Source organism: Erythrolamprus reginae, chromosome 1, assembly GCF_031021105.1.
Source record: "Erythrolamprus reginae isolate rEryReg1 chromosome 1, rEryReg1.hap1, whole genome shotgun sequence".
Taxonomy (NCBI): Eukaryota; Metazoa; Chordata; class Lepidosauria; order Squamata; family Dipsadidae; genus Erythrolamprus; species Erythrolamprus reginae.
The window spans coordinates 284,848,013-284,875,055 of NC_091950.1; the positions used below are offsets into that span (position 1 = coordinate 284,848,013).

Genomic DNA, 27,043 nt, shown 5'->3' on the forward strand with positions numbered 1-27,043 from the left:
GAAAAAATAATTTTCAACAAGGAACATTCAAAGCAAGAAACTGAAAAACTGAAAAAACATAGAACACTTCCATTACATTACCACATAGTGTTGAACAGCTACAAAGCAGATGCAAAGAAACTCTGTAATTATCTGCTTGCTCAATGCAAGAGAAGGGTAGCCTAAGTACGAACTCTACCCCACAAAAGAGAAAGTTATGGATAATGCAAAAAGATTCTAAGGACCTGGACAGTGACCCCATAGGCTGGTAATTCCTCATCTCTGATTTATATGCATAAAACATCAAGATGAACAAGGCAGCAAAGCAACTGTCCAGGAAATAGAATGTAAGAAGCTGTGTAGCTGAACCAAAATGTGTATCAATCAATGCTATAGAAATGTTTTCCATTATGTAGGCTAAGACAGCTATATAAAAGGGAGCGTGTGTTATGTGCAACACAGATATTCAGAAATGTCTCATTAAGTCTATATGCCTTTAGAAATCTAAAATGCTTTCAATTGGTGTGAGTTTAACATGTGTGTTTTTAATACCCTGTTTAAATTGTGTGTGTATTGGGATTAGTTAGTAACTTTCTATTTTTTGTGTGCCTGTTTACAGTTGGAACTTTACCATACTATTATAACAAGAGATAAGCAAAACTCACGCTATAAAAAGTTTCATACAACTGATGCAGGCAGGCCAAGTGTGTATTTTAACTATTAAAAATACAAATCTGATTCATACACTTTAAATAAATTCAAGATCATTTGAACACTTTCAAAACTGAATTGGATGGAAGTCATAATAGATTCCATTTTACAAGCCTTATATAAATTTTGGCTTGCTATTATCCTTAAACTCTTATGGTTCTAACATATCTACAAGTTACAGCTAATTTGCATTCTCTCCTCCCCAATTTTTTACAGCAATTATTTATGTTACTTCTACTGCAGTCATTAATCAAATCATTGTAGGTTATTAAGCCTGACATTACATAACCTTGACTTGTGACCTTCTGCCGGCATCCCCATAGACTTTGTCAGAAACTTTGTCATCCACTGATAACATGACCCTAAATGATTATGTGGGATGCTGTAACCTTCATAAATGTATACTGGCTGCAAAGGATCCCAATCCCAATCATGCGATAACTGCATTGGCTGCAAGTTTAAGTACCAGTCAACAAACTACTTTTTCGGCGCTGGTATAACTTTGAACAGTCACTTAACTAGGCATTTGGTAAATGAGGATTACCTGTATAGTTGCAATATACTAACTATGATTTTAATAATGGAAACTGCCCAGCAGCATTTGCTATGAGATGTGTAGCAAATAAATACATAAATAAAATATCAACCTACTATTGTTCTGAAAGGCTATTAATCACATCCATTGATGGAGTTGCCGATTTTATTATTATTATTATTATTATTATTATTATTATTATTATTATTATTGATTGGGCTTATTATCAGGAAATGTCTTATTTTGTGAGAAATGTTTGTGTGTGTGTGTCTCCGTCTGTCCGTCCATGATAGATAGATAGATAGATAGATAGATAGATAGATAGATAGATAGATAGATAGATAGATAGATAGAAGCATGGAAGCCTATATTTTAAAAAAATACAAGCTGTCCACTAATATTTTCACATCACAAAAGATTATCTTTCTAGCTAGAAATGCATTGAACAGAGTAAACATTCATTTACTCTTTTGGCTTTATTCAATTAGTCAAGAGAAATGTTCTTTAATTATTTTGTATAAGTTTGAGTTAAGAATAATATTGCTTTCTATGATTTAGAAAGTTTTTCTCATGACCAACATGTCAATTATTGTTTACCCATTCCTATATTTGTTTTGGGAATGGGAAATAATTTTCACTTGATGATCACATCTGAGTTAATCCTTGTACAGAATGGGATTTTGGCTTATCCATAGGTATTAATCTGTTAATACAGTTATTCTCTCTCTACTATCTACTATCAATAGATCAAAAGACCAATACTTATATCCTAGTAAAAGCATGATTAAAAAGGTGATATACTGACAACTGTCAATCATAGCATTCAAATATGCATATATTTTCTGTCTCATTACAATATAAAAAATTAACAAGTACATTATGCATTAACACAAGAATTCTACATATAAATAATGCATTAAAATCATGCTTTCAATCCTTACATTTGATTTTTGGCAGCTTGTCTCTGTGCTTTCCGTTCTTTCCTTTTTTGATCTGGTGGCTTTGCAAACACAATTTCTATATTTTCTCCTTCTAAATCTTTGCCATTCATCCCTTCCATAGCCTATGAAGAATATAATTTGTAATCACTCTTACCAAAGTAGTCTTACAAATATAGCACAAAAACTATAAGTACAGTACAAAAAATACCAAGGGTACTATGTAGAAATACAACATCATCACCTCTCCCACTAAAGGCCATATTAGTCTATATCTTAGCGTTTCAATGTGTAAGATTTATAAATATTCTCTGCAAACATGAAAGCCAAGAATGAACATTAGGAGCAGAACTTCAGTATATTTTGGAATGAGTATTAACAAAGATAATAGTATCTACCTCATACTTTAATTCATAATTTTTTTAATAGAATTTGACACCTAGCGTAAAATCTGAAGCAAACTGATTTACTTAGTATAATTTACTTGAGTTTACCTATTTACTGTCCTGGCAACAGTTGGTCTTGTTAGTTCATTCTCAACAATTATTAATGACAATAAGAACTAATGGCACACTATTGAGAGAATAATTAAGCCTTCCCTTATTTCTTAGTAATAAACTGAAAACCTGACAACATGAAATTGAAGTATAAATTTTAACTATATGACAGATTTCTGAAGAAATTGCCACTAAGAGTCTATTCATGATTGCAGCAATATGATAAATACCTGAGAGCTAATTTTATGTAAGATACCAGGAGATCACAAATGCTGGTTCTGCCCTACACATGAAGGTAGGTGGGGAATATGGGATAGTCACGTCTTCTCAGGCCAAACCCACTTGCATAGTTACGGTGGGAAAATCAGGAAATGTATGCCACTTTGAATTCACTAAATCTAAATGAAACTGAATAAAAACATACCTTTACAGCACCATCACGCTCATCAAAATGAATAAAAGCATAATCTTTTAGTTTTTTCACCCTCTCCAGTTTTCCAAATTGACTAAAAGCCTTTTCTAGTATTTCTTCTGTGACTGAATTTGCAAGATTCCGTACAAATAACACTTTTACCTAAAACAAAGCATTGCGTTATCTTAGTGTGACCAGTATATTATTGCAAATAAACAAACATACATATTATATATACTTATCGCATTTTTCTGAGTATAAGATGCATCTTTTTCTCTCCTAAAAGAAGGTGGAAATGTTGGTGCATCTTATATACCAAATACAGCAATTTTTGCTGTCCAGAAGCCCTACCCTGTTTTTCTTAAAAATGGGATGGACAGTGTCTGGGAAGCCTGCAGAAACTCCTGGGTGCTGGCAAAAATGTCCCCAATTTTGTGAAAAATGGGCCAATCTTTGGCAGTTTTTTCCACAAAAATGGGGGCATTTTTGCCATCCCCCAGCACCCAGGACCTCTCTTTGGGCTTCTCAGACCCTTTGCCCACCCCATTTTTGCACACACAAAAAGGTGAAAAATGGCCAGTTTTTCATAAAAACCGGGGTCTTTTAGCCTTCTAATTACCCCATCTAGCATGACTGGAGGAGGAATTCTGGGAGTTGAAGTCCACAAGTCTTTTTTTGAAGTTCACAAGTCTTAAAGCTGTCAGGTTTGGAGTTCATAAAAAGTGTACATGTTTGTAAAAAGTAATCTGCTACATTGGTATTTTGTTAAATAGTGATGGGCGAACTGAACCCGCACAATTCGGGTCCGTACCGAATTATGCGGTGTTCGGTATGCCGAACATGAACCCGAAATTTTTCCAAACTTTGGGCAAACATGTTTATTTTTACGTGAAAGGACCGTCCTTTGCTTGCAGCGCCGCTCCGTCGTCATTTCACGTAAAAATAACAATGTTTATTTTTACGTGAAGACCTCCCTTTGAAGGAGCTGGGGAATCCCTCCCACAAAGAGATTCACGTCACTGGCAGGTTGCTAAGGATGCCAAGATGATCACTTCCTGGATTCCATGGAATCCAGGAAGTGATCACCTTGGCATCCTTAGCAACCTGCCGGTGACGTCAAAGCTCCACCCCCGGAATCTCTTCATGGGAGGGATTCCCCGTTCGGGTTCGAGTTTGGTTTCAGCCGAATTTTGCGTAAAATTCGACCAAACTTGCCGAACCCAAACACCGTTGGGTTAGCCCATCACTATTGTTAAATAATATATTACTACACCATTTGGTTCACAATACTTTTTTCCTTGTTTTCAACCTCTAGGTGCGTCTTATACAGTGGTACCTCTACTTAACAACTTTTCTAGATAAGAACCAGGTGTTCAAGATTTTTTTGCCTCTACTTAAGAACCATTTTCTACTTAAGAACCCGAGCCCGGAAAAATTTCGGAGAACATTTGAGAGTGGCACAAAGGCCCAGCCAGTTTCCTGCCATTCCCTCTTTATTCCTAGCCATCTTGGGCTTTTGTGGGTTGCCAGAGGAGCCTTTCGGTGGCGCTTAAGGAGGCTTTGGCAGTCCAGAGCAAACAAAGCGTTTTCCTTTCTCTGGGCGCTTAGAGAGGGAATAACCATTTCGCTGTGGTGACTCCCTCGCACTGCCTCCCATACACCTGACACGAGGTTGCCTCCCAGAGCATCTGGGCACGGAAAGGCAAAAGGGGGCACTTCGTCCCGGCTGGATCAACTCCGCTTCAGCCAAACCGAGGAGTCACCACAGCGAAGGAAAGGCGCCAGCTACAAAGCGAGCAAGAGGAGAGGGGAGCCCTTCAGCATGGGAAGGAAGAGGAAGCAGGTAGCAGCAGCAGCCGCCTTTCGGTCAAAGGAGTGGGAGGTTGCTCCCTCTCGCCCACCTGGGTTTCTCTCTCTGGTGGCAGCCGTGCAACGGGTGTGTGGGAGGCGCGTGCTCCTTCTTGCTGCCTTAGAGTCCCTTTTTTTAAGCCGTAAAGTTTTGGATTTTTTTTTATTCCCCTCACTTCACCTTCTTCTTCCTTCAGGGTCGACTATCCTCCTCCTCTTCTTCCCACCCAAATTCCAAGCTTTTATTTCATTCCTAATGAGCTTGCATGCATTATTTGCTTTTACATTAATTCCTATGGGAAAAATTGCTTCTACTTACAAACTTTTTCTACTTAAGAACCTGGTCACGGAACAAATTAAGTTCTTAAGTAGAGGTACCACTGTACTCCAAAAAATACAATATTTAGCTTTTCTCAAAAAGTAATTATGGGTAAGTCAAAACTGGACACAAACCAAATGTCTTAATTTACAAATAATTTTTAGCTGGGGAAGGAACATAGTGACTTAGAAGTTAAGACATTTGGCTTGTCATCTGGAAAACCAGCAACCCAGATTCGAGTTCCAGGCGCCTTGTGACAGGATGAGTGCCTGTCTTTGCTCTAGCTCCTGCCATCTAGCAGTTTGAAACCATGCAAACAGATAAACAGACTCTACGTTGATGGAAAGGTAACAGCGCTCTGTGATGTCATGCTGGCCATTTGGTGTGCAAATGTCTTCAGACAGCGATGGCTCATTAACTTTGAAAAGGAGATGAACACTGCCTCCTATTGCTATATTTGGCAATGACTAACGGAGTAAAATCCGCAGGGACTCCTTTACCTTTTTCTCTTGGTTTTATTGTAATTTCTTTGTTCAGTTTGTTATGACCTATCGAGAAAAATGAGTTGGGCAGCATACATATTTAATAAATTATTTTTATATTATCAATTTATTTATGAGCTAAGGTTTAATTGCTACAAGAGATGTGAAGATATTATTTGCTTTGGCAGAAAATCTCAAATTAATCAGGTGCTTGTTCCTGAAATTCTGAAATAAAAGTGGAACTTAACACCAGTAATTAACAAAAGTCCCACAAGTCACAGGTGGTAGAATTTACATAAATGAGGATATTAAGGCTAAACAGAATAGTTTCTCACTGAGACCAGAAGTTTAGGTCACTCTCGGAATCTGTGTCAGTTATGACTATTCAGCTCACCAGTCAAATTTATACACGCCAAGCAAAAAAAGCAGGACATTCATTCACTAATGAATAATAACTCAGGATTGAAGTAAATTTCAAGGTACAATGTCGAACTAATAAACTCTTAAAATACAAAATTCCTTTTTTTATTCCAAATCTATCAACATGACTCTACAAGGAGTATTTGCTCCTTCTAAGTTATTCCAGAATCAAAGGACTTTTAGAGACAATACTGGAGGGGATACAAAAGCTTTAGAAGGAAATAACACATCCAGGAGGGGAATAAATCTTTCCACTGAGTCAAACATTATTAATGAAGAGGAGCCTTTGTATAAATAAAAGGTGGACCCAGGATTCAACTATATTATTTGCACGTAAATTAACTTGCACACAAGTTTCCTGAAAAACTCATCATTGCTAATGCTGAATTTGAGCCTGTGAGGAATCCCTGCAGTTTGTGTTCACTGAAAAGCTTGCTCAGAAAAATCAAGGGAGGCAATCAAAGAAAACAGATCACATTGGGTACATAACATAAAAAACCAGAAATTTAAGAAAATAAAGTGATAATACTGAATACTATGCTATAATAGGGTTCACTGCCATAGCAAAAACGGGAATGGTGGAAGGTTGATAAAGGATCCCCCATTTTTAAAAAAATGCTCTCACACCTTTTGGCCAGGTCACACTCTAAACCCTGTAGGGAAAATAAAGAAACCTAGTGAACACTATTTTATCAACGAATTAAGGTTCTATGAGATTGCATAAGAAAGAAAAGAGCTTAGGGAAGATTTCATATTCCAAGGATGAAAATCTCTTTATGACATGTTAAATATCAAAATTTAAAAATGAAACAGCATCACAGGAGTAACCAATAGCTACTGGAAACTTCTATGAAAACAGATTATATAATTTGTATGAATTATTTTGTGTAAAACATCCCATTCATAGCAGGGGCAGTAAATGTTAAATACGTTTTTTTTACAGAACAGAATCTATGTCCTTATGGTGTATATCAACAGTCACAATGTTTGCAAAAGAGCAGAAAAAAATGCAGGCTGTTTTCCATTGCTCTTGTAAATGTTTACCTTTGCCATCACTTCAGGATCTGGATCTTCTATGGGGTCAGCCCATTCAACTGTAACAACATTACCCCAAACTTTCACTTTTCCACTCATTAACCTACGCCTGGCTTGAGCTGCTGTTTTGTGATCTTCATATTCAAGGAAACAAAAGCCTCTGTTCTTTTTTTTGTCATCAGGTTGGTGGTACAATATTACATCTGTGAGACCCTCTGAAATTGAAGCCAGTCATATAGATTTAACTGAACCATTAGTTATGAGCATAACATTTATTATAAATAAAAAGTGAAATACAATAAACAAACTGAAATTCCCATCTAAACTATTGTTTAACAAAGAGAATCAGCTCCAATTTCAAAGGACAAAAGAGTTGATGTACAAAGCACTTACATGGTTTTGGACATGGAGCCCAGTGAAACAGTTCAGTCAATAAATATGGTATTTACGTTACACTATACCAAACTAGACTACTAAAAACAAGTTGTGATGTCATGAAATTTTCATTTCCTGTATCAGGTATGTCCAAACCACCGCCCATAGGCTGCATGCAGTTCCACAAGTGCTTTCAACATTATGTGATTTATATCCATTAACTATGTTACATATTCTATATGTGGATCAAGGAATTTCCTCTTTACTCAATGCATCCCAGGCAAGCCAAAAAGGTGGACACCCATATTCTAAATGCTTTACAGCTTTTCTGAGAAGAACAAAATATCCCCTCTAAAATAATGACTGTTCCAAAACTCCATTGCCAGAGCATGCAATGCAAATGTTGAAATAAATCTGGAATGGGCTCTCAAACTTCTTATGATCTCAGTTTATAAATGCCATCATCATCCAACATCAGCCGAAAGATGGTGATAAAGTTCATCACAGATCACTTTAATAGTAATTACATTAGCAGCACCTAGCAACTTACCTGTTACTTTGCTAAATTCTTCTACAATTTGCTCCTTGGTTTTACTCTTAGGGATAGAGCCAACAAAGAGCCTATTATTGGCCACAGAGATACATACTCCAATGTGTTTCCCAGAACGAATTTCATGATTGTTATACTAAAAGAAAGAAAGTTATGTAACAAATTACTCTTACAGGCTAACTCTTCCACCCAATTATACTTGATGAGTTTGGCTCAAATGCTTTAGTGTCTTGAATGTTGTCCAACTCTTTCTCTTACATGAAAATTTGTTCTCAATTGTAAAGGCCATCAGAGGACCCTTTGCTGCATTTAAGAATATAGGTAACAAGAACACTAACAACAAAGAATTGTAAGGAATTCTAAAGACTAATAACTAGCACAGAATAAACTCCAGGCTACAAGCTGTATGTGCAATCCATTACTAATACAGGTTAAACAAAGTTTCCAAAATTCACTTCTAACAAGCAGATACATGGAAAAAATGTAGGACGAACTTGACCTCAGAACATGGAAAATCTGATACAATCTACAAGCAGCCAAATATCTGCTGGAACAAGTGGGATCTGAACAGTTAACCTGCCCCTCTTGATTTCCAATGACATTTAGCAATAACAGAACTAAATATTGGCTTATGTTGCAGCAGGTTTCCTACCTATTTAAGCTACATTTCTTCTAAAGTAAAATAGAGGCATTCTTCGGAATGAATTAACAAGAATGAATGAAAAAGAGCCAGTTTGGTTTAGATAAGTTCTTGACTAGAAACCAAAAACTGAGTTCCAGGCCTCACTTAGCCATGAAAGGCAGGTGGCCAACTTTGGGCCAATTTCTCTTAGCCAATCTACATGCCAGGGCTCCTGTTGTGAAGAAAAATAAGAGGCAGGATTATTAGGTATGTTCTCTGCTTTGGATGGATGGATACTTATCAATTTTGTACATTTAGTAACTAGACAACTCATTTTCACTGTCAACGGAAAAAGATTAATCTAAGGTTTGAGTCAGACTTCATAAACTCACTTGAACCAATGACACATAACATGATTGTGATTAATATTAATTCTCGCTTAGTTCAGGTAGAATTGTCTTACTAGTTTTTAAATAAAGCTGCAGGGACAAGGCCTGGTTACTGCTTAGATGGAAAACAACTAGAAAAATCCCATAAGAAAAAACGCCAGAAGACAATAGTAACAAATAATTTCCAAATTGATGTAAAGAAAACTGCATGGTTGTTTTCACCAGAAAGCTGAACATTTTTACTTCTCAATGTAAAATCCAGAGATTCAGTGGCATAACTAAGCCTAGGCCAAAACTATTCATTTTCACTGTCTATTACCTTCAGATTCTTTAATGAGGACATAAGTCACAAGAAACAATATGCAACTAGTCCCCAACTAGGAGTGTTGTTCAAGGCATTTCCAGGTTAAAATGATTAGTCAGTGACATCTTCATTGCTGGGGCCCATGGGGTTCCATTCATGTCCCTGTCAAGGAAGGAGCTAGAGCTCACCCCGCCATTAGAATTAAGGTCAAAAATATGGACTTGCTAACCTCCAACCCACATTCTAACCATGTGAACTCCTGCACTCCTATAGGTTTTACTGGAAACTGTTGTTTTTTTTAATGATTATTATTGAATGTTGTTTTAACAAAGTAAAGCAAATAAAAAAGCAGTAACTAAGAGGAAAAATAGAAAAGATTATAAAATGGCCCCCTATTTTCCTGATAGTAATTTAGATACATTTATAATTTGTCCCTTCTCTCCAAAGTTACATGGTAATTTCCTTCTTTTCCTAAGATACCCTTTCTAATCACAATTTCATAATCTATAAAGGATTTCCAAAAATTTGTTGGATTTTTCTCTAATCATAATACTTTTTTCTGTTCTTGGAACTAACAAATCCCCTGAATCTTTTTCCAATACAGTACTCAAATTCCATGCTTGCAATAGAACACCAAATAATATTGCCAATCACTCAAATCTGTAGCATCCAAGTTTCTATAGAATTCTATTACTTCCTAGAAGATTCCACCACCAAAGTCTGTTTCTTTTTTACCAGAGAATAAATCATATTTCACACCAAACCATAGTAAAACACTAATAGGACACTTTGCATAAGGGACAGAAAACAGCAGCACTATTTTAAAGTTAAGAAAGAAGGAAAGGTTACACATAGTAGAACTTGTAACAAGTTTACTAATATTTTCTCTATTCTGTTGGAAAATTGGGATATACTGTACTTAAATTTACTAATGGCCAGTCATGGCACTAGAGAAAAATACCAGTCAGATTTACCTAATACACAAACAATTCGAACATATTTCTGTAGTTTCTATATAATGCATATAGAAATGTAACACATTTACTATAAAATAAGCCCAATTGAATTTTTTTCTGAGTAAGCTACTTCTCAGGACTTGCACATATTATGTGTAAGATGCATATATTATTGAAAACTAGAGTGGGATAAATATTCCCCCCTCCTTAAAAATAAGCTCTCATTCCTGGCCTTTAAATAGATGTATGGCAAAAATACCATATGCTGAGTACTGTATTACAAATAGAAATGATAAAAGTAAGTCTTTATTTTTAATATGTTCAGTAACAATTCACAGATATCTGAAAGCCACTAGGTTTAAAAATCAATTCCATTTTATACATTATGACAAAAGCAGAAGATTAAGACATTTTACACAATTGGGAATCACAATAGTTGATTTTAAATTACCACAGAAATTATGAAAAACTTACCAATTTAACAGCTTCCTGAGCTGCCTCTTTGTTACAAAAAGTGACAAAAGCATATCCTCTGTTTAGACCTGTCAGGGGATCCATCATTAAGCGGAGATCCCAAATAGATCCCGCTTTTTCAAATAATGGAACTAGTTCATCCTCAAATAAGTCCCTTGGAATTTTACCCACAAATATCTGCAACAACAAATCAAACACATTTTTTTCAGGAACTGAGATTTAAACAGAGAAATATTATTATATTATCCCAATATGTCCCATCTCTTACCTCAGTGCCAATAGAAGGCTGTTGTCCTGAATAGACACACTCTGGTGGAGGACCACCATACTTCCGCTGTCCAGTTGTCACATCAAGTGTATAACCCGTTCTCTCCAAAAGAGCCTACAGAGTTATAAACCAAGTACAATCAATGAATACTAATGAAATATTCCATTAATATAGAGCTATTTATTCTGTAGGTTCTCCAACCTACGTTAAAAGCCTGCCTTAAACCAAATTTTCCCATTGGCTCATGCAACTGATATGTCAAGTGAGTCAAGCTGGAAAATTTAATATCAAAACATAAACCACTTGGGTAAGAGCCAATGTAATGCCAAAGGTAGAAATTTCTCATCTTTCTAATGTCAAATCTATTACACAAAGTTTCCCAATTGCTTGTAAAACATCTGAGAACTTGGATTGTGAAGCAATAATATAATAGCTAAAGAAATAATTATTGCAGATGTCATTTTCTGCAGAACTACACTACTAGATATCCATATGCATCATTTTACAGTACCCTTATTCAATTGCCTATTACATTTCAAATACTTACATTCTATTAGAAAAATCTGGAAGATTTAAAATGAAGGATGCAGAATCAGAGAAATTAGGATAAGACATGAGTTTCTGGTACAATAGGTGTGCAAGAGACGTTGTTATGAAATACCATTTTAACTTTCCCTCAAACAAATAGATAGATAAGATAGATGCTACATAGATACATGCATGCCTTAGACCAGAAGTATCAAAGTGATGGATGTGTTACACCCAGACCACACCCACCCTAGTTCCACGAAGGGAAAAATGTAGCTAAACATCACATAATGACCTAACACGGTTGAGTTTGACACCCATGCCTTAGACACTATTAAACATTTCAACCCTGCAAGCACATACATTTCAATTCCACTCAACAGTATAATTTAGTAATTCAGTAATTGGGAAGAAAAAAATGGAACCAAAATAAGAAAAAACAAAAATTAAAGAATAGATTCATACTATGTGTAAATGTTATGTTCAAATTATTTAATCATTTCATTGAGCATATTACTCTGGATTTTTAAATTGCAATAGAAATATTTTTTGTAATATTTCCTGGTAGAACCAGCTGAAATATTGTGAGTTACATTAAAGTGATTCAAAATCATGTTTTGAGGCATATTCTGTTCATTAACCACTGAAAACGTAGCAGTACTAGACTACTTGTACTATCAAGTAATGTTAATAGTAGTTACAACTGGTGGTTTATACATCAAATTTCAAGTTACACTGCTGAAGTGGCACTAGTTTCATGAAGTTCTTTATAACAGATATTCACATATATCAATGATGGTGAATCTTTATTGGTTCGCGTGCAAAATGTGTGTGTGTGTGTGTGCTGGCACGCGCGCACATGCCCACGCCCATTCTGTCTCCACCAGATGCACATCCCCCATGTGCTGCCACTGTGTATGCGCAACCATCACTGTCCTCCCATATGTGCAGAGGCCTCACTGAAGCCTGGGACAGTGAAAATGCAGCAAACCGGAAGTTCAGAAAAACAGGGTTTTGGTTTGCCTATTGTGTTGTTTTTCGGACTCCAGGGCCTTCAGGGAAGTCCCAGAGTGCAAAAAACAGCACAACAGGGCAAACCAAAAGTCTGTTTTCCAAAGTTCCAGTTTACCTATTAGGCTATATTTTTTTTTGCAGTCCAAGGCTTCAGGAAGCTCCCCTCAAACCTCTGGAGCGTGAAAAACAGCCCAAACTGGAACTCCATTTTCCAAACTTCTGGTTTGACCTTTAGACTGTTTTTTGCACTCTGGAGCCTGCAGAGGGCAAAACAGCCTTCCCCCAAGGGCAGAAATCAGCTGGCTAGCGCGTGCAGGCACACTGGAGCTTGCATGTCCTCTGATATGATTCCATGTGCCACCTGTGGCACACATGCCATCACATGCCACCTGTGGCACACACACCATCACGAACATATATCCTCCAAAAGCTAGATATAAATCAATCATTCAAATCATAGTGCCATCATAAAGTATAAAAACAGTATAGAATGCAGATTATACTGTCCTAGTATCAATTAACTTATTTAAGACTCCTGAAAAACATTATCAATGGCATATCCCTTAACAGGTATGAAAGAAAAACTGGATTTATATGGCAGATTACATAATAATAGGTACTAAAATGTATCCGAAGTATAAAAACTGAGCTGATAATCAGCACTGCAGGAAATATTATTTGTTTTGAATGACATCAATATTCAGAGGGGAGAAAAACAGCCTGTGGCTGTATTCATACTATTAAAAAAAGTTTCTTACAAACGTACCTTGATTTTTGCCTCATCTGGTCCTTTGCTGGAATCTGCCACTTTGGTCCCTTGTTTTTCTCGTTGTCTATATGTTTTCATGACGCCACATAAAAAGGCACTTTTGTTCTAAAATAAATGAGATGGATGGATTGAAAAAAATATGAAATGAATATCATAATGAACAGTCAAAGATCAAGCAGTTTCGGTATATATGCTGAAATAAATTGTACAGAAATACTTCCATGGTACATTACCTGAACATGAGAGAGATCACTGTCTTTAAATTGTTGAAGCACTGCCAGTGCACCTTCTTCATTAAATTCCTTTAAAGCTTCAATAGCTCTTTCATCTAAATCGCTGTGAGCAACTAGTCCTAGAAAAAGAAATATTTTATTCTAGGATGTCCCACTTAACTATTATGATATCCAGAAATGCATCTTCTAAAATTACTAGTTGTTATTAATTGCAGTGTTAGGAATTTTTCACATACTAAAATGCCAAAAACATTAATTGCTATTTTATTCCTTCTAGAACTTGAACACTTAAGAAATTCTGGAAAAACTTATTGCATCTAAGTAATTAGACAATACTTTTTTGTTTCTAAAAGTAACTGATGAAAACTCTCAGCCATTCTACTGCACTTCAAAACTATGCTTCAGGACATAACTGAAAACACTGTAGCCACTAAATCCAGGAATCCAAGCAGTGAATCAGAAAAAAGAGACATATGCAATTACTACTTCACTAAAGAGTCCTCCAAAGACACACAACCATAATCCAGTATGAACTATTCCTAAAGGTTTACATTCCAACTGCTTGCCCTCACCACCACCCCTTCATTCAATGCCAAAGGCTACTGTAAACTAACAGAAACATTGCATATTGATCACCCAAAAAATTAAGAAAACTGCAGTCCCCATACTTTTTTGTTTGGAAACCACAAAAAGTTGCTATTTTAGCCCAAAGCAAGGAAAGTCCAATAGAAAATAGTGAATTTGCAAGTTTTACATCTTACCTGCAACGTAAATTTCATCTAGTTTTTCAGCAACTTTCTGTGGTAAACCAGCATCAAGCAATGTCTGGAAATTCTCAGAATGGGCAACTGCAGCGGAAGTATCCATGGGCTCTTCAGTACCATTCCCATTAACATGTTCAGAAGCCATGTTTCCAGATATCTGTTCAAACGCAATAAGCATAATTAAGCTAGAGACCTTAAGCCAAACACTTCGGGTGTCAATATATGATGCAGCTGCCTCCAAGATGCTTGCAGAGTTTAACCCGCCTTTCCCTACTGCTGTTCCGAAATCAGAACGCTTAACAATCCTTTATTTTATTTTTCCAAATGAAAAGAACTAACAGCGCAAAGAAATATCCTGCAACCACTGCCAAACTCTCTGACTCATGTCTCTCTGAAGCACGCCCTAGAAAGCTCCGAAGCAGCTCTTCTAACTAGTAACAAGCAGCAAAGGGAGAGGGGGAGAGAAAAACGGGCAGAGGCCACCGCCAAATACAGCCATCCACCAGCTCCTTCCGCCCTCTGTACTGATCACCTCTCCACGAGACCCGATCCTCGACTACATTCAAAGTGTGTCGCCTTCCCGCCTTTCTGACAGGGCCTAAGCCGCCAGACCATAAGGAACAAAGCGCTCTCTTTAATCCGCGCCCAATCGAGGTGGCGGCGGTGGCAGCCGCCATAAGTCTGAGAGAAACACGTGCTCGGCGCGTTCAAATGTCTTACAACTTCCTCCAGCGACCGACTTCCCTCCCTCCCTCTCCTCCTCCACCATCACCCCCCCGTCCGGAAAAGCAGCCTTTCCATCCCCCCCCTCCCCCCCTCCGGGAGAAACATTGCAACACCCTGAGCCCTATTTCGCCACGCGGGATTGTGGGCGGGGGTTGGGATGGGAAGGAGCAAGCGAGAAGGTAAGAGGGGGAAAAATAAGCGCTCGACATCTGTCCGGCTCTTCCCTCCTCCCACCCCGGAACAATGCATACAAATCACAGCCCCCCGCCACCACCCCGCCATGCGTTTCCCACCAACCAACTCCTGTGCCAGGGGACTTCGGATTCCCAGGCGAGCTTCTCCGCCGGGCCCACCCGGTTTTTTTACGTGGACCCGAAACGGGCGGCAGCACACCCGCCCCCCCACATGTACACTGTTTAACCCCACCGCCACATCGGCGGCGATTGCCGCCGGGAGTGCCTGCCCTGCTCCTTCCTTCCCCACCCCACCCCGCCGGCGCCTCGTGGCCAATGAATGGCGCCCGGACAATGAGGCGCTGGGAGCCTGTTCCGAGGACGGGCAGAGGCAAGGCGAGCACGCGGATGGGGTCCCGCTTCCACGCCATGCCTTCGGGCCTAGCGTAGCCCCGCGGCCGCGAGTCAAGAATGCCTCGCAGGCGGCGGCGGCACTCGCTGCACTCGGACAGGCCGCTGGCTCAAATCGTCCTCTTTGTTTTAAGCCCCGTTTCGTTTATTTTTATTTTTTGTGGAGAGGGAGGGCGGCTATCCCTGAGGGACTCTTTCCCTCGCGGGGGGTTTCCAGCCCGCGGCCACCGCCGCCTCCTCCTCCCCGAGAGTTATATTTTTGGGGAGGGAGGGGGGGTCTCCTTTTTTTCCATGCCCGATTCCCTCCCTCCCTCCCCTCCGCCTGACAATCCCCGGCGGCGGCTGACCTGTGTGGGCGAGCGGCGGGGGTGATGAATGGTGAGCGAAAGAGCTCCGGAGGGGGTGATGGGGGCGCAGTGAAGGAGCTGCCCCTTCTCCGCTCCCTCAGCGTGTCCGGAGAATGTGCAGGAGCCTGCGTAAAATGGCGGCCGCTCGAGCGCTCACGCCGCTGCTGGCACCAGCCAACCCCAGCCCCCTTCCACTCGGCTCAGGGCTGGGAGGGGAGAGGCGAGGAGGAGGAGGAGGAGGCGGCGCTGCCGCGCGCACACACACGCGCGCGCGCGCGCCTCTTGGCGCAGCCCCAACGCCGGGGTCTCCCGAGCCGCTCCACAAGGGTTATCGCCCCGCCTGCTGATGTTGGGGGGTGGGGAGGAGGAGCCGAGCTCGGAAGCAGGCGGCGGCCAACCCGACGGCGCACGCGCGAGGCTGGATACGAGCCCTCGGGTAGTACGTTGCGTACTACGTCCTCCCCCCCCCCCTTTTTTTTTTGACAGGCGCCCTCGAGATCTTGAGCACTCCCTGATTCGAAGGAGTGGTAACATTATTCTCAAACTGCTTCTGGGACAGCCTCATTTGCCGGTGGGAGGGGGTGATGGTGGGGATGGGGCGGTGATATGACTTTTTGAATGGCTTTACTGTAATTGCTGAGGTGAATAAAAATACGAATCCATAGTAGGTGGCGTTTAAACATTGGAATAATTCAACGCTCAGGCTGGGAGGGGAGAAGCGAGGAGGAGGAGGTGACGCCGAGGTCTCCCGAGCCGCTCCACAAGGGTTATCGCCCCGCCTGCTCTTTTTTCTGGCGGGGGGGGGGGGGCTGAGCTGAGCTCAAGCAGGAGGCGATCAACCCGACAGCGCATGCGCGTCGCTAGATGCATCCCTCGCGTAGCACGTTGCACGTAGGAAGCTCCTCCTCTTTTTCACAGGCGCCCGGTGGAGGCTAGCTGAACATTCCCTGGCTCGAATGAATGGTAATTTTATTCTCAAGCTGCTTCTGTGACAGCCTCATGAACCGGTGGGAGGTGAAGGTGGAGGGGGATATGACTTTTTCAATGGCTTTGTTGTATTGCTGAGATCGTGAATAAAAATACAGGTACTAATCACAATCATTGCATGACATCCTTCAGTCTCGAAAGACCATGGTATCATGCTCTGGATGCCCAGAGATAGGGGGGAATCTATCTGCTGCTTGGGTAACAGTCTATCCTCCATACCAGAGGTCTCCAAGATTTGTGGACTTCAACTCCCAGAATTCTCCAGCCAGCTATGCTAAGTCTTAAAGTTGCCAGGTTTGAGGACCCCTGCTCCATACTAATCTCCCAGGCTTCATGCTAATCACTATAGGTGACGTGTAAATACAGTACTGGGAAAATACAACGGTGTATTTAGGGAAAATACATCACATCCTTTAGAATGCATTCAGATCATTACAGCAGCCTCCATGTCACCAGGGTATAGTCTCAAATCGAGTATGTAGTCCTAAAGTTACAAAAATTGGTTCCCAAAATTTAATTGATAAGTGAAACATTTGTTAAATGGGTTTATACTCAAAGGTGCTTTTTTCAAGAGGCAACTGGATTTTCTGGGTTTTTCTTTGAAGATGTTTTGCTTCTGATTCAAGAAGCTTCTTCAACTCTGACTTGATGGTGTAATGGAAGGTGAGTGGTGGTCCACCACCCAGTCAGAGCTGAAGAAACGTCTTGGAGGAGAAGCGAAATGTTTTTAAAGAAAATCCAGTTGCCTCTTGAAATAATACTTTTGGGACAACCAGGACCTGGGTGATTGAGAATCTCCATAGATATTTAAATGGGTTTACCCCATTTTCTTGTCCCAATTGTTAAATGAATCTTTGCATTTAATGTAGTAACATAGTTAAAAAGAATCTGGATTCCCACTGACTTTACTTATCAAAAGGTCTCAAAATCACAGGACCTCAGGACACTGCAACAGTAATAAATATGAACTGCTTGCCAAAGCAGCCGAATTTTGATCAGATGACCATGGGGATGCTGCAACTCATAAAGTGTGAAAACCTGTTGTTAAGTCACCTTTTCAGTGCCTTGTAACTTTGGAACAGTCACTAATTGAGGTTACCTATAATTCACATTATTCTGAATCAGTTAAACATTTTAACACAGCAGTAATGAAGCACAATGTGAACACAAACTTCTGTAAATTACTGTTAAAAATGGCTTCTTGTGAACATTTGATTATGTACTGTCAAGTAGTTTTCCACTTCTAGTAACCATAGTTTTCTCCATGATCTAATTGCTAGTGTTGTATTTGTGTCTTCCAACAATTACCCCTAATATTACAAAACTGAAGTGGGTGTTCATGTGAGGGTCAAGCAGACATTTTAATTGATCCCATTTCCACCTTAAAAATTCAGGAGCATGCATCTGGTTTTACCAGATTGTGAAAATTACAAGTTATGGGATGGTGCAAAGTACGGTCAAATGTTTCTGGAACTGAAAAAGCCCAGATTGCATTTTTCAACTCTACCCATAATTGAACCAGCAAACCAAAAATGTCAAATGAAGTCGAAGCCGATTTCTCCAGCACTGCAGATGAGGGAATGTATGTCAGTTGCATATGTTACTTTTACACATCAGAAAATGTTAATGTTCTGGCTAGGCAGCTCTCAAACATCAAAGCACAGAAGTTGGATCAACCAATCGTCACACATATCCACATGGGATTGGATTCAGGTTAGCCTTCTGCAACCTCCACTTATGCACAAATCCCTTTGTAGTATAGGTATGTGGCAAGGGCTATGCATAGTTGTGGCCAACCCTAACCCCTTTAGTAAGGACTGTCCTATTGGTTCATAGTACTCTCTGCATTAGTGAACTGGAGATGTGTGTGAACTGCCAGTTCTGCTGTGTGACACTTTCCCTTAAAAGTGGAGGCAGGCAATTTGATCCCGTGAAATACTTCATAGGTGCCATAATTTCCTTTAAATGAAAACTCTTTACAGAACAGCCATCTGCAGATCCTAAAAGTACTGCTACTCATGATTCAGTCTTTGTAGCCTTTTACCTAACAAAGTTAATTTAATAAAGCATTATAGATCAAATTACCACTTTGAGGCACTTGCTGTATCCAGTAATGGAAGACCACAATTCACAATCAAAAATGCTAGGGCTAATTCTTTTTAGTTGCAATAGTTATGTTGCTTTCAGACTGGGGAAATATGGTTTGTTTTGGAATTTTAAATCTCACCAATTACATTTAGAACTTCATTTAAGCTTGAGCAAAGGAACCTGCTGGCCAACAGGTTTCTTTTTAACATATTATCCCGGAACTCACGTGACTGAAAACCTGTAATTGTGGCTACATTTCAAAAGTGTCTGTTGATTGCATATTTTTTATTGGACAAATATAAATTGTGAAGATTACTGACTGGAACTTGAAACCTTTTAGTGGCACTAAATCCTCTTTGCTAACAATTCTTTCAGATTTCGGACATCCAAATGGTGTAGTTCTTTTAAATTTAAAGGTTTAAAATTCAAAACTCCTTTAAGGGCATAAATAAGTCCTATCAAATGGAATGTCTGAAACGTTTATAATTCTTTTCATAAGTCATTCTGTTAAGAAAATTTTATACATGGAAGCATAATACTTCCACCCTTTGGTCTCAATTACTAAAATTAATTATTCTGCTCCTTAAAATGTTTCAATTTATCCACCCTACCAACAAACTTTCATCAATTTGAGTCCAATCTGGTGCATTAAATCTTTATTTTGTTAACTTATTACATAGCACAATTACAAAAACATTCTGGTGAATGAAGAGTTGTACATTAACGCACTGATTTTCTTCAAATCTTCAAACATTAGAGATCATGTATGATGCTAACTTCGGCCAAGCCAACTTCAGATTACATTCCCCTCCGAATTCAACGCTGTTGATAAAAATTGACAAATGAAAGAGACAATGCATAATTTCTTGCCACATGCTTGTGTCAAAAATACTAATGAGGGTCATTTGAGGAAGCAAATTGCACTATTCAAAATTGTTTCACTGCTGTGTTTCACAAAAACATCCATTTAAAAAAAATAAATCTACAAAAACGTCTATATTCCCTGGTCCGGTGTTGATCTTTTGCATATATGGGCATTAACTATATAACATTTACAGAATTGTAAATTTTAAGTTAACATAAATATAGTAGTTATTCAACTGGCATACAGTTGCTTCAAATACTGTTTTCAAACAATGTTTCCGTTTATTCAATAGTCTGGCAATTGTAGTTCATTGGAGTCCTCTTATCAGTCTTGAATCCAGCTAATAGTTTGTGTTGTACATACCTTTTTTTCCAGCAGACTAGCTGACTTTAGTCTAAGACTGGTCCCATCTCACTGTTGAAAAGAAGTGATGGAATACTTTACTATACTGAGCAATGCAATGTTTTTTTTTAAAAAAATGGCTCCCCCACCACACACACAACTCATTCTTTTAATTCACAATTGGGATCAATAGGATAAGACTGCCCAACAAAAAGTGCCTATATGGTAAAGTGCAGCTCCAATTAGAACTGAATTTTAAAACCGAATGTTAAATTTGCAGAGATTGCAAAGATTTATTTCACTTTCATCTAAATTAAGCCTGGTAATAAATCAGAGCATAGTAATCAAAAATACTCTACTCACTTGATGCATGTTAGGAATCAGAAACTCAAGACCCAATGCCAAATGCGTCCCAGCTGCTCTCTGAATTACATCTAGAAGTCAAAATAGCACCTGTGTAAGAGAATATTCTAGCAGCAATGTTTCTGCATAACAAATTTCAGTTGTTTTAATGGCAGCATAACCTCAGAAGCCGGATCCAAATTGGCATTTTTTCATCAAGAAGTCAGGTTCGGGATAGGCTCATCACTGGTTTGGCCATTCCATATTATTTATTTCAGTAAAAACAATTCACACATACCTTCATCTTAATAGTGTTATCAGGTCTGAAAAGAGAAAAAGCAAACATACATTCTTATTCCACACTTTGGATTTCTAGTAAAGGACAAGTTGTTACAAAGAAGCATTCAAACAAGAATGGGTTCAAAAATTTTACATGGAATTTTAGTACAAATACAACACTATGCTAAGAAGGGGAAAATATTAATTGAATGCAAATTATGTCTTCCAAAGCCAGGGTTGCATTCTTTACATTCTTAAGAATTCTCCATCAGCAAAATTAATGTTGTTTCTATAATCTTCAAATTAACTCCAGAAGGCAGATTTGAGAAATTACATTCCACAGGAGAAATATTAACTATCAATGTAGGCCTAAATGATTCCAATAAGAATCTCATCAACAAGAATGCTTCAATTCTTACAAAGTGAAGATTTTTCCACTTGAATAACCCCTGGAGGGCAGTTTGGTCAAAGTGCTGGACTAGAAATCAGGGAGTGTGATGCATGATTCTGTCAGGCATAAAATCTAGCTGGGTTGACTTTGGGCCTCACACTCAGCCGAACATATCTCATAGTGTTGTGGAAAATAGTAGGCAGGAGTATTAAATGTTTGGCACCTTGAGTTAAGCTATTTTTTAAAAAAATCCCACTTTTTAAAAAATAGCTTAACTCAAGGTGCCAAACATTTAATACTCCTGCCTACTATTTTCCACAACACTATGAGATATGTTCGGCTGAGTGTGAGGCCCAAAGTCAACCCAGCTAGATTTTATGCCTGTACAACAGATTTGCCAAATTTCATACAGGTAGTCCTACCACAATTGAGTCCAACATTTATGTTGCTAAGCGAAATATTTGTTAAATGAGTTTTGTCCTATTTTATAACTTTTCTTGCTAGTTATGTTAGTAATATAGTTAAGTGAATCTGGATTCCTCATTGACTTTTGCTTGTCAGAAGCTCACAAAAACATGACTCCAGGACACTGCAACTATCAAATATGAACCAACTGCAAAACATCCAAATTTTGATCACTTGACCATAAGGATGCTGCAACAGTTGTGTGAAAAAGTCATAGATCACTTTTTTCAGTGATACTGCAACTTCAAACTGTCACTAAATGAACTCTTGTAAGTCAAGGACTACCTGTAGTTAGTGACAAAAGTACTTCACTTGGAATTCTCTAAATCAGTTTTGTACTTGAATGCAATATTACAAAGGATTGGCTCCAGTCTCTTCTTCATAAAACAAATATATTCACCTACAAATAGTGCAATACCTAAAACTAACATTCGATTGTGAAACATACCACGGAGTTCATTGTGTATAACAGCAACACCATCACATGTTTTAGGCTCATATTTTCTGGAACAAAAAAAAAGATTTTACTTTAAATCAAATGGCATAATCAAACTTTGTAGGTGAATCTTCTAATTTGGGGGGGGGGGAATAGTGGCTTCCTTTTCATGTTATCCAACTGCATGCTTTAACTGCCATGTGTCTATTAAAACATTCTGAATGACGCAGGACAAAATCATTAATTCAAATGGCAACGTTACACCCCACGTGGCCTTCAGCAAGCCATACTTCCCTCCCACCAGCAAAAATATGTGCAGTAGTCATTTTTAAAGTATTATAAACTGAATGACTACTCTTATCGTTGTGTAACCAAAATTTTCCCCTTTAGCCGATAATTTGAGTTGCAGCCCAGCATTGAAACCAAGTCTTTCTTGTTTAAATCATGCCCCTTAAGTCAGTGATATGCCTCGCTCCCACATCAGACTGAAGGTTTGCAATTATTACAAAGCAATTCCTGCACAAAGCCTGATCTTCACAATTTGAATTTTTTCAAGGGTTGCACGGGCATTCCGGCTCTTAATATCTCCGAATAGACCGTTTAATATTTCAATAACATTCAAGCCGGCAAGAAGCACTTGAATTGCGAGGAGCTGGACGACTCTTTCATTTTCCCGCCAAAAGTCGCGCTCCCGTCCAGCACTGCGGGCTTTTGGCAGGGAAGGGAAAAAATGTCCTGGGGGGGGGGGGATTTCAGATGAGGTTATACTTAAAAGGGAAGCCTCCCGTTTTCTCCAAGCCTTTCTTTTAAAAGCTAGCCCTATTACACGTTATTTGAGGCTGTCTCGGCGCCACCCAAAAACAGAGGTAAAATGCGCCGGATGAAGACTATCCACAAGAGCGGGCACTAAAAGGGACTGCCGCCCCCGCGCAAGTTGCCTTATTTATAACGGCCTTAAATCACCCCCCCCGCGTGGGGGAGGCCGAATTTTTTTTTTTTTTAAGGAGGGGAAGCCACGCACAAAATGGCGGCGCCCGTTTTTGTCCTTCCACCCACCCGCCACAAACTTACCACGCTCCGAACGTACAAGCGAAAGGGCGTGCGAGCTCTCTCAAGGCTTTATATATAAAGTCTCCAGGCGCGAAAGGAAGCTTGGTCACGCCCCACCATTCTGATTGGATACAGTGGCGGAGGGGGGGAGGCGGTTCTACAAGAGTTAATCCCCTTCCCCACGAAACGTAAAAGCTGCGCGTGCAATTTTAAATTCCTCGTGATTATTTTTTCCCCTCTTTTACCCCGATTGAGTGGGGGGTGGGGGTTGTCTTTCATTATTCTCTTTGTGGGAACTTTCTTCTATTGTTTCTCCATATTCAACCAAGATGGTAAAGAACAGAGCGGGGGATTTTCCCATTTGCCGCCGTTACGAAAAGCCAAGTTCGCCTGCACGGAATTGCTTTTAGAAGGGATTATTAGTGGTATGAATGGGTGTCCCTTCAAGTGAAATCCAAAGCATTTGCCATGTTGAACATAATACAATCTTTATATTGCGTATTAAGGGGCGTGCACAAGTGCACCACTGTGCCTACCGGCCCTGTCCTATTGTCCTCTTTTATCGCTACTTTTTACTTACGTTTATACAAACTACATGTCTGACAAATAAATATTGCATATTAATGATATAATTAAAACCTGGAAAGCGGTCGCAACAGCCACCGTTGTCATTTTTGTTAATATCAATAAACTATAGTTTTTTTATATTTTGTATGCCTTTTGTTCGTAGCAAGCATGCAAATATAGTTGGGGTTGAGAAGCGGCATCGCACAAGCTTTGGGAGGGGGCAGTCGGGGTTCTTCTGAGGCCCCTGCCCGCGGGCCCAGGTGATCAGCGCTGAGTGCCAAGAGCCAGTTGGGGGGCGGGTGGCCACAGTGGGTAGATGAGACGGCCAGCGACTGACGCCGGAGCCCCGCCACAACCCAAGAGGCCGCCGCGTCCCGTAGAGAAAAGAGGAAAGGGAGAGGAGAGGAGGAGAAGATACAAAAGGAGGAGGTTTTGGCGGGAAAGGAGGAAAATTGAGGATAGAAAAAGTGATAATTGGGATGGGTGAGGTTTCTCTGAGGTAAGCTTGAGGGACCCAGAGAGGGGGAGAGAAGGATTTTTACTTCTCTGTAAAAATATAATGTTTCTGTAACAGAATTATGGAAGTCTGGAATGCCCTTCCTGGTTCAGTTGCCTCAACTACAGATTTTCAAGTTACAGTCACAAATTGACTTCAGTGGACCTCACTTCATACTTAGATGGTCAGGAGAGGGTGTGTGTGTGCATAAGTGCCCTAAGGTGCCTATCATCCCTGTCATTGTATTTTTATTATTGTATTATTGTTCTCTTTGTTTCATCAATTGAAATACAGTAAATAAAATTAAATAAATAAGGAAGGATAGATGGAGCTTCTGTGGGGCACGCCTGAGGGAGATAGAGAAGATGATAAGACAGATGAGGGACATCTTCTGTGGGGCAGCACAAGGGAGGTAGAGAAAGCAATGGGGATAAGTGAGGTTTCTCTGGGGCATGCCTGAGGGAAATAAGAGATAAGGATTTGTCTTCCAAAGGTTTTTTATTTATTGATTTGATTTAATTTGATTTGATTTGGATGCCACCCCTCTCCGTAGACTCGGGGCGGCTAACAACAGTAATAAAAAACATATAAATCCAATATTAAAACAACTAAAAAACCCTTATTGTAAAACCAAATATCCCTACAAACAAACATAACATGCATAAATTGTAAAGGCCTAGGGGGAAAGAATATCTCAATTCCCCCATGCCTGACGGCAGAGGTGGGTTTTAAGGAGCTTACAAAAGGCAAGGAGGGTAGGGGCAATTCTAATCTCCCGAGGGAGTTGGTTCCAGAGGGCCGGGGCCGCCACAGAGAAGGCTATTCCCCTGGGCCCCGCCAAACAACATTGTTTTGTTGATGGGACCTGGAGAAGGCCCACTCTGTGGAACCTAACCGGTCGCTGGGATTCATGCGGCAGAAGGCAGTCTCGTAGATACCCTGGTCCGGTGCCATGAAGGGCTTTATAGGTGATGACCAACACTTTGAATTGTGCCTGGAAACTGATCGGCAACCAATGCAGACTGCGGAGTGTTGGTATTACATGGGCATTTTTGGGAAAGCCCATGATAGCTCTCGCAGCTGCATTCTGCACGATCTGAAGTTTCCAAACACTTTTCAAAGGTAGCCCCATGTAGAGAGCATTACAGTAGTCGAGCCTCGAGGTGATGAGGACATGAGTGACTGTGAGCAGTGACTCCCGGTCCAAATAGGGCCAAATAGGGCTGCAACTGGTGCACCAGGCGAACCTGGGCAAACGTCCCCCTCGCCACAGCTGAAAGATGTTTCTCTAATGTGAGCTGTGGATCGAGAAGGACGCCCAAGTTGCGGACCCTCTCCGAGGGGGTCAATAATTCCCCCCCAGGGTGATGGACGGACAAATGGAATTGTCTTTGGAAGGCAAAACCCACAGCCACTCCGTCTTATCAGGGTTGAGTTTGAGTCTGTTGACACCCATCCAGGCCCCAACAGCCTCCAGACACCGGCACATCACTTCCACTGGTTCGTTGACTGGACATGGGGTGGAGATGTAAAGCTGGGTATCATCAGCGTACTGATGATACCTCACCCCATGCCCTTGGATTATCTCACCCAGTGGTTTCATGTAGATATTAAATAGCAGGGGGGAGAGGACCGACCCCTCAGGCACCCCACAAGGGAGAGACCTCGGGGTTGACCTCTGACCCCCCACTAACAGCGACTGCGACTGATCAGAGAGGTAGGAGGAGAACCACTGAAGAACAGTGCCTCCCACTCCCAACCCCTCCAGTCGGCGCAGAAGGATACCATGGTCGATGGTATCGAAAGCCGCTGAGAGGTCAAGGAGCACCAGGACAGAGGATAAACCCCTGTCCAGGGCCCGCCAGAGATCATCCATCAACGCGACCAAAGCGGTTTCCATGCTGTAACCGGGCCTGAAACCTGACTGCTGGGGACCTAGATAATTGGCTTCTTCCAAGGACCGCTGGAGCTGGAGCGCCACCACCTTCTCAACAACCTTTCCCATAAAGGGAAGGTTGGAGACTGGATGATAGTTATTAAGTACGGCTGGGTCCAGGGAAGGCTTCTTGAGGAGGGGGCATACAAGCGCCTCCTTATAGGGTGCTGGAAAGGACCCATTCCCCAAGGAAGCATTGACAATCTCCTGGACCCAGCTCCGTGTCACCTCCCTGTTGGCCGAAACCAGCCAGGAAGGACACGGATCCAGTAAGCAGGTGGCGGAACTCACAGCTCCAAAGGCCTTGTCCACTTCATCAGGTGTCACCAGATCAAACTCTTCCCGTACGTGCCCCAGTCACCTTGACTGACTCATTGTCAGTCGACTCTGCTTTCCAATCGGAGTCCAGGTCCGCCCGAATCCGAGCGATTTTATCAGCGAAAAATGAGTTAAAGTCCTTGGCACTATTCTGCAAGGGCTCCCCAACTCCCCCCTGGTTAAGAATATGAGCTCTTACAAGTATATGAGGTTTCTGTGGTGCAATCCTGAGGGAGATAGAGAAGACGATAAGACAGATGAGGGACATCTTCTGTGGGGCAGCGTAAGGGAGGTAGAGAAGGCAATGGGGATGTGAGGTTTCTCTGGGGCATGCCTGAGGAAAATAAGAGATAAGGATTTGTATTCCAACACATAGGTGAGGCTTCTGTGGGGCAAGCCTGA

The 27,043-nt window shown here is 40.5% G+C and overlaps 1 protein-coding gene, 1 long non-coding RNA gene and 1 other non-coding gene across 14 annotated transcripts in view; all 3 read right to left on the reverse strand.

Moving 5' to 3' along the window:
• The window catches only part of SYNCRIP (synaptotagmin binding cytoplasmic RNA interacting protein), a 23,744-nt gene extending 7,265 nt beyond the window's left edge, over window positions 1-16,479 (reverse strand). For 7 of the 12 annotated variants that reach the window (XM_070733163.1, XM_070733162.1, XM_070733160.1 and 4 more), the window contains exons 1-10: window positions 16,080-16,479; window positions 14,420-14,579; window positions 13,659-13,777; window positions 13,423-13,530; window positions 11,115-11,228; window positions 10,847-11,023; window positions 8,102-8,237; window positions 7,186-7,391; window positions 3,085-3,234; window positions 2,167-2,288 (exon numbers count right to left, since the gene is read on the reverse strand). In XM_070733163.1, the coding sequence (XP_070589264.1) occupies window positions 2,167-2,288; window positions 3,085-3,234; window positions 7,186-7,391; window positions 8,102-8,237; window positions 10,847-11,023; window positions 11,115-11,228; window positions 13,423-13,530; window positions 13,659-13,777; window positions 14,420-14,567 (1,280 nt within the window). In that variant the 5' untranslated portion in view covers window positions 14,568-14,579; window positions 16,080-16,479. The remainder of the gene's footprint in view (window positions 1-2,166; window positions 2,289-3,084; window positions 3,235-7,185; window positions 7,392-8,101; window positions 8,238-10,846; window positions 11,024-11,114; window positions 11,229-13,422; window positions 13,531-13,658; window positions 13,778-14,419; window positions 14,580-16,079) is intronic. The other 5 variants (XM_070733169.1, XM_070733168.1, XM_070733166.1 and 2 more) reach the window with 1 other exon arrangement.
• Window positions 16,480-19,793: 3,314 nt separating this feature from the next.
• LOC139160808 (uncharacterized) lies at window positions 19,794-23,374 on the reverse strand. Its single transcript, XR_011558012.1, has 6 exons — window positions 23,346-23,374; window positions 22,287-22,342; window positions 21,002-21,026; window positions 20,725-20,795; window positions 20,383-20,433; window positions 19,794-19,976 (listed from the first exon to the last, which is right to left on the reverse strand). It is a non-coding gene; the product is annotated as an uncharacterized lncRNA (long non-coding RNA).
• On the reverse strand, window positions 20,884-20,955 carry LOC139158199 (small nucleolar RNA SNORD50). Its single transcript, XR_011557602.1, has one exon. It is a non-coding gene; the product is annotated as a small nucleolar RNA SNORD50 (small nucleolar RNA).
• Window positions 23,375-27,043: the final 3,669 nt, after the last annotated feature.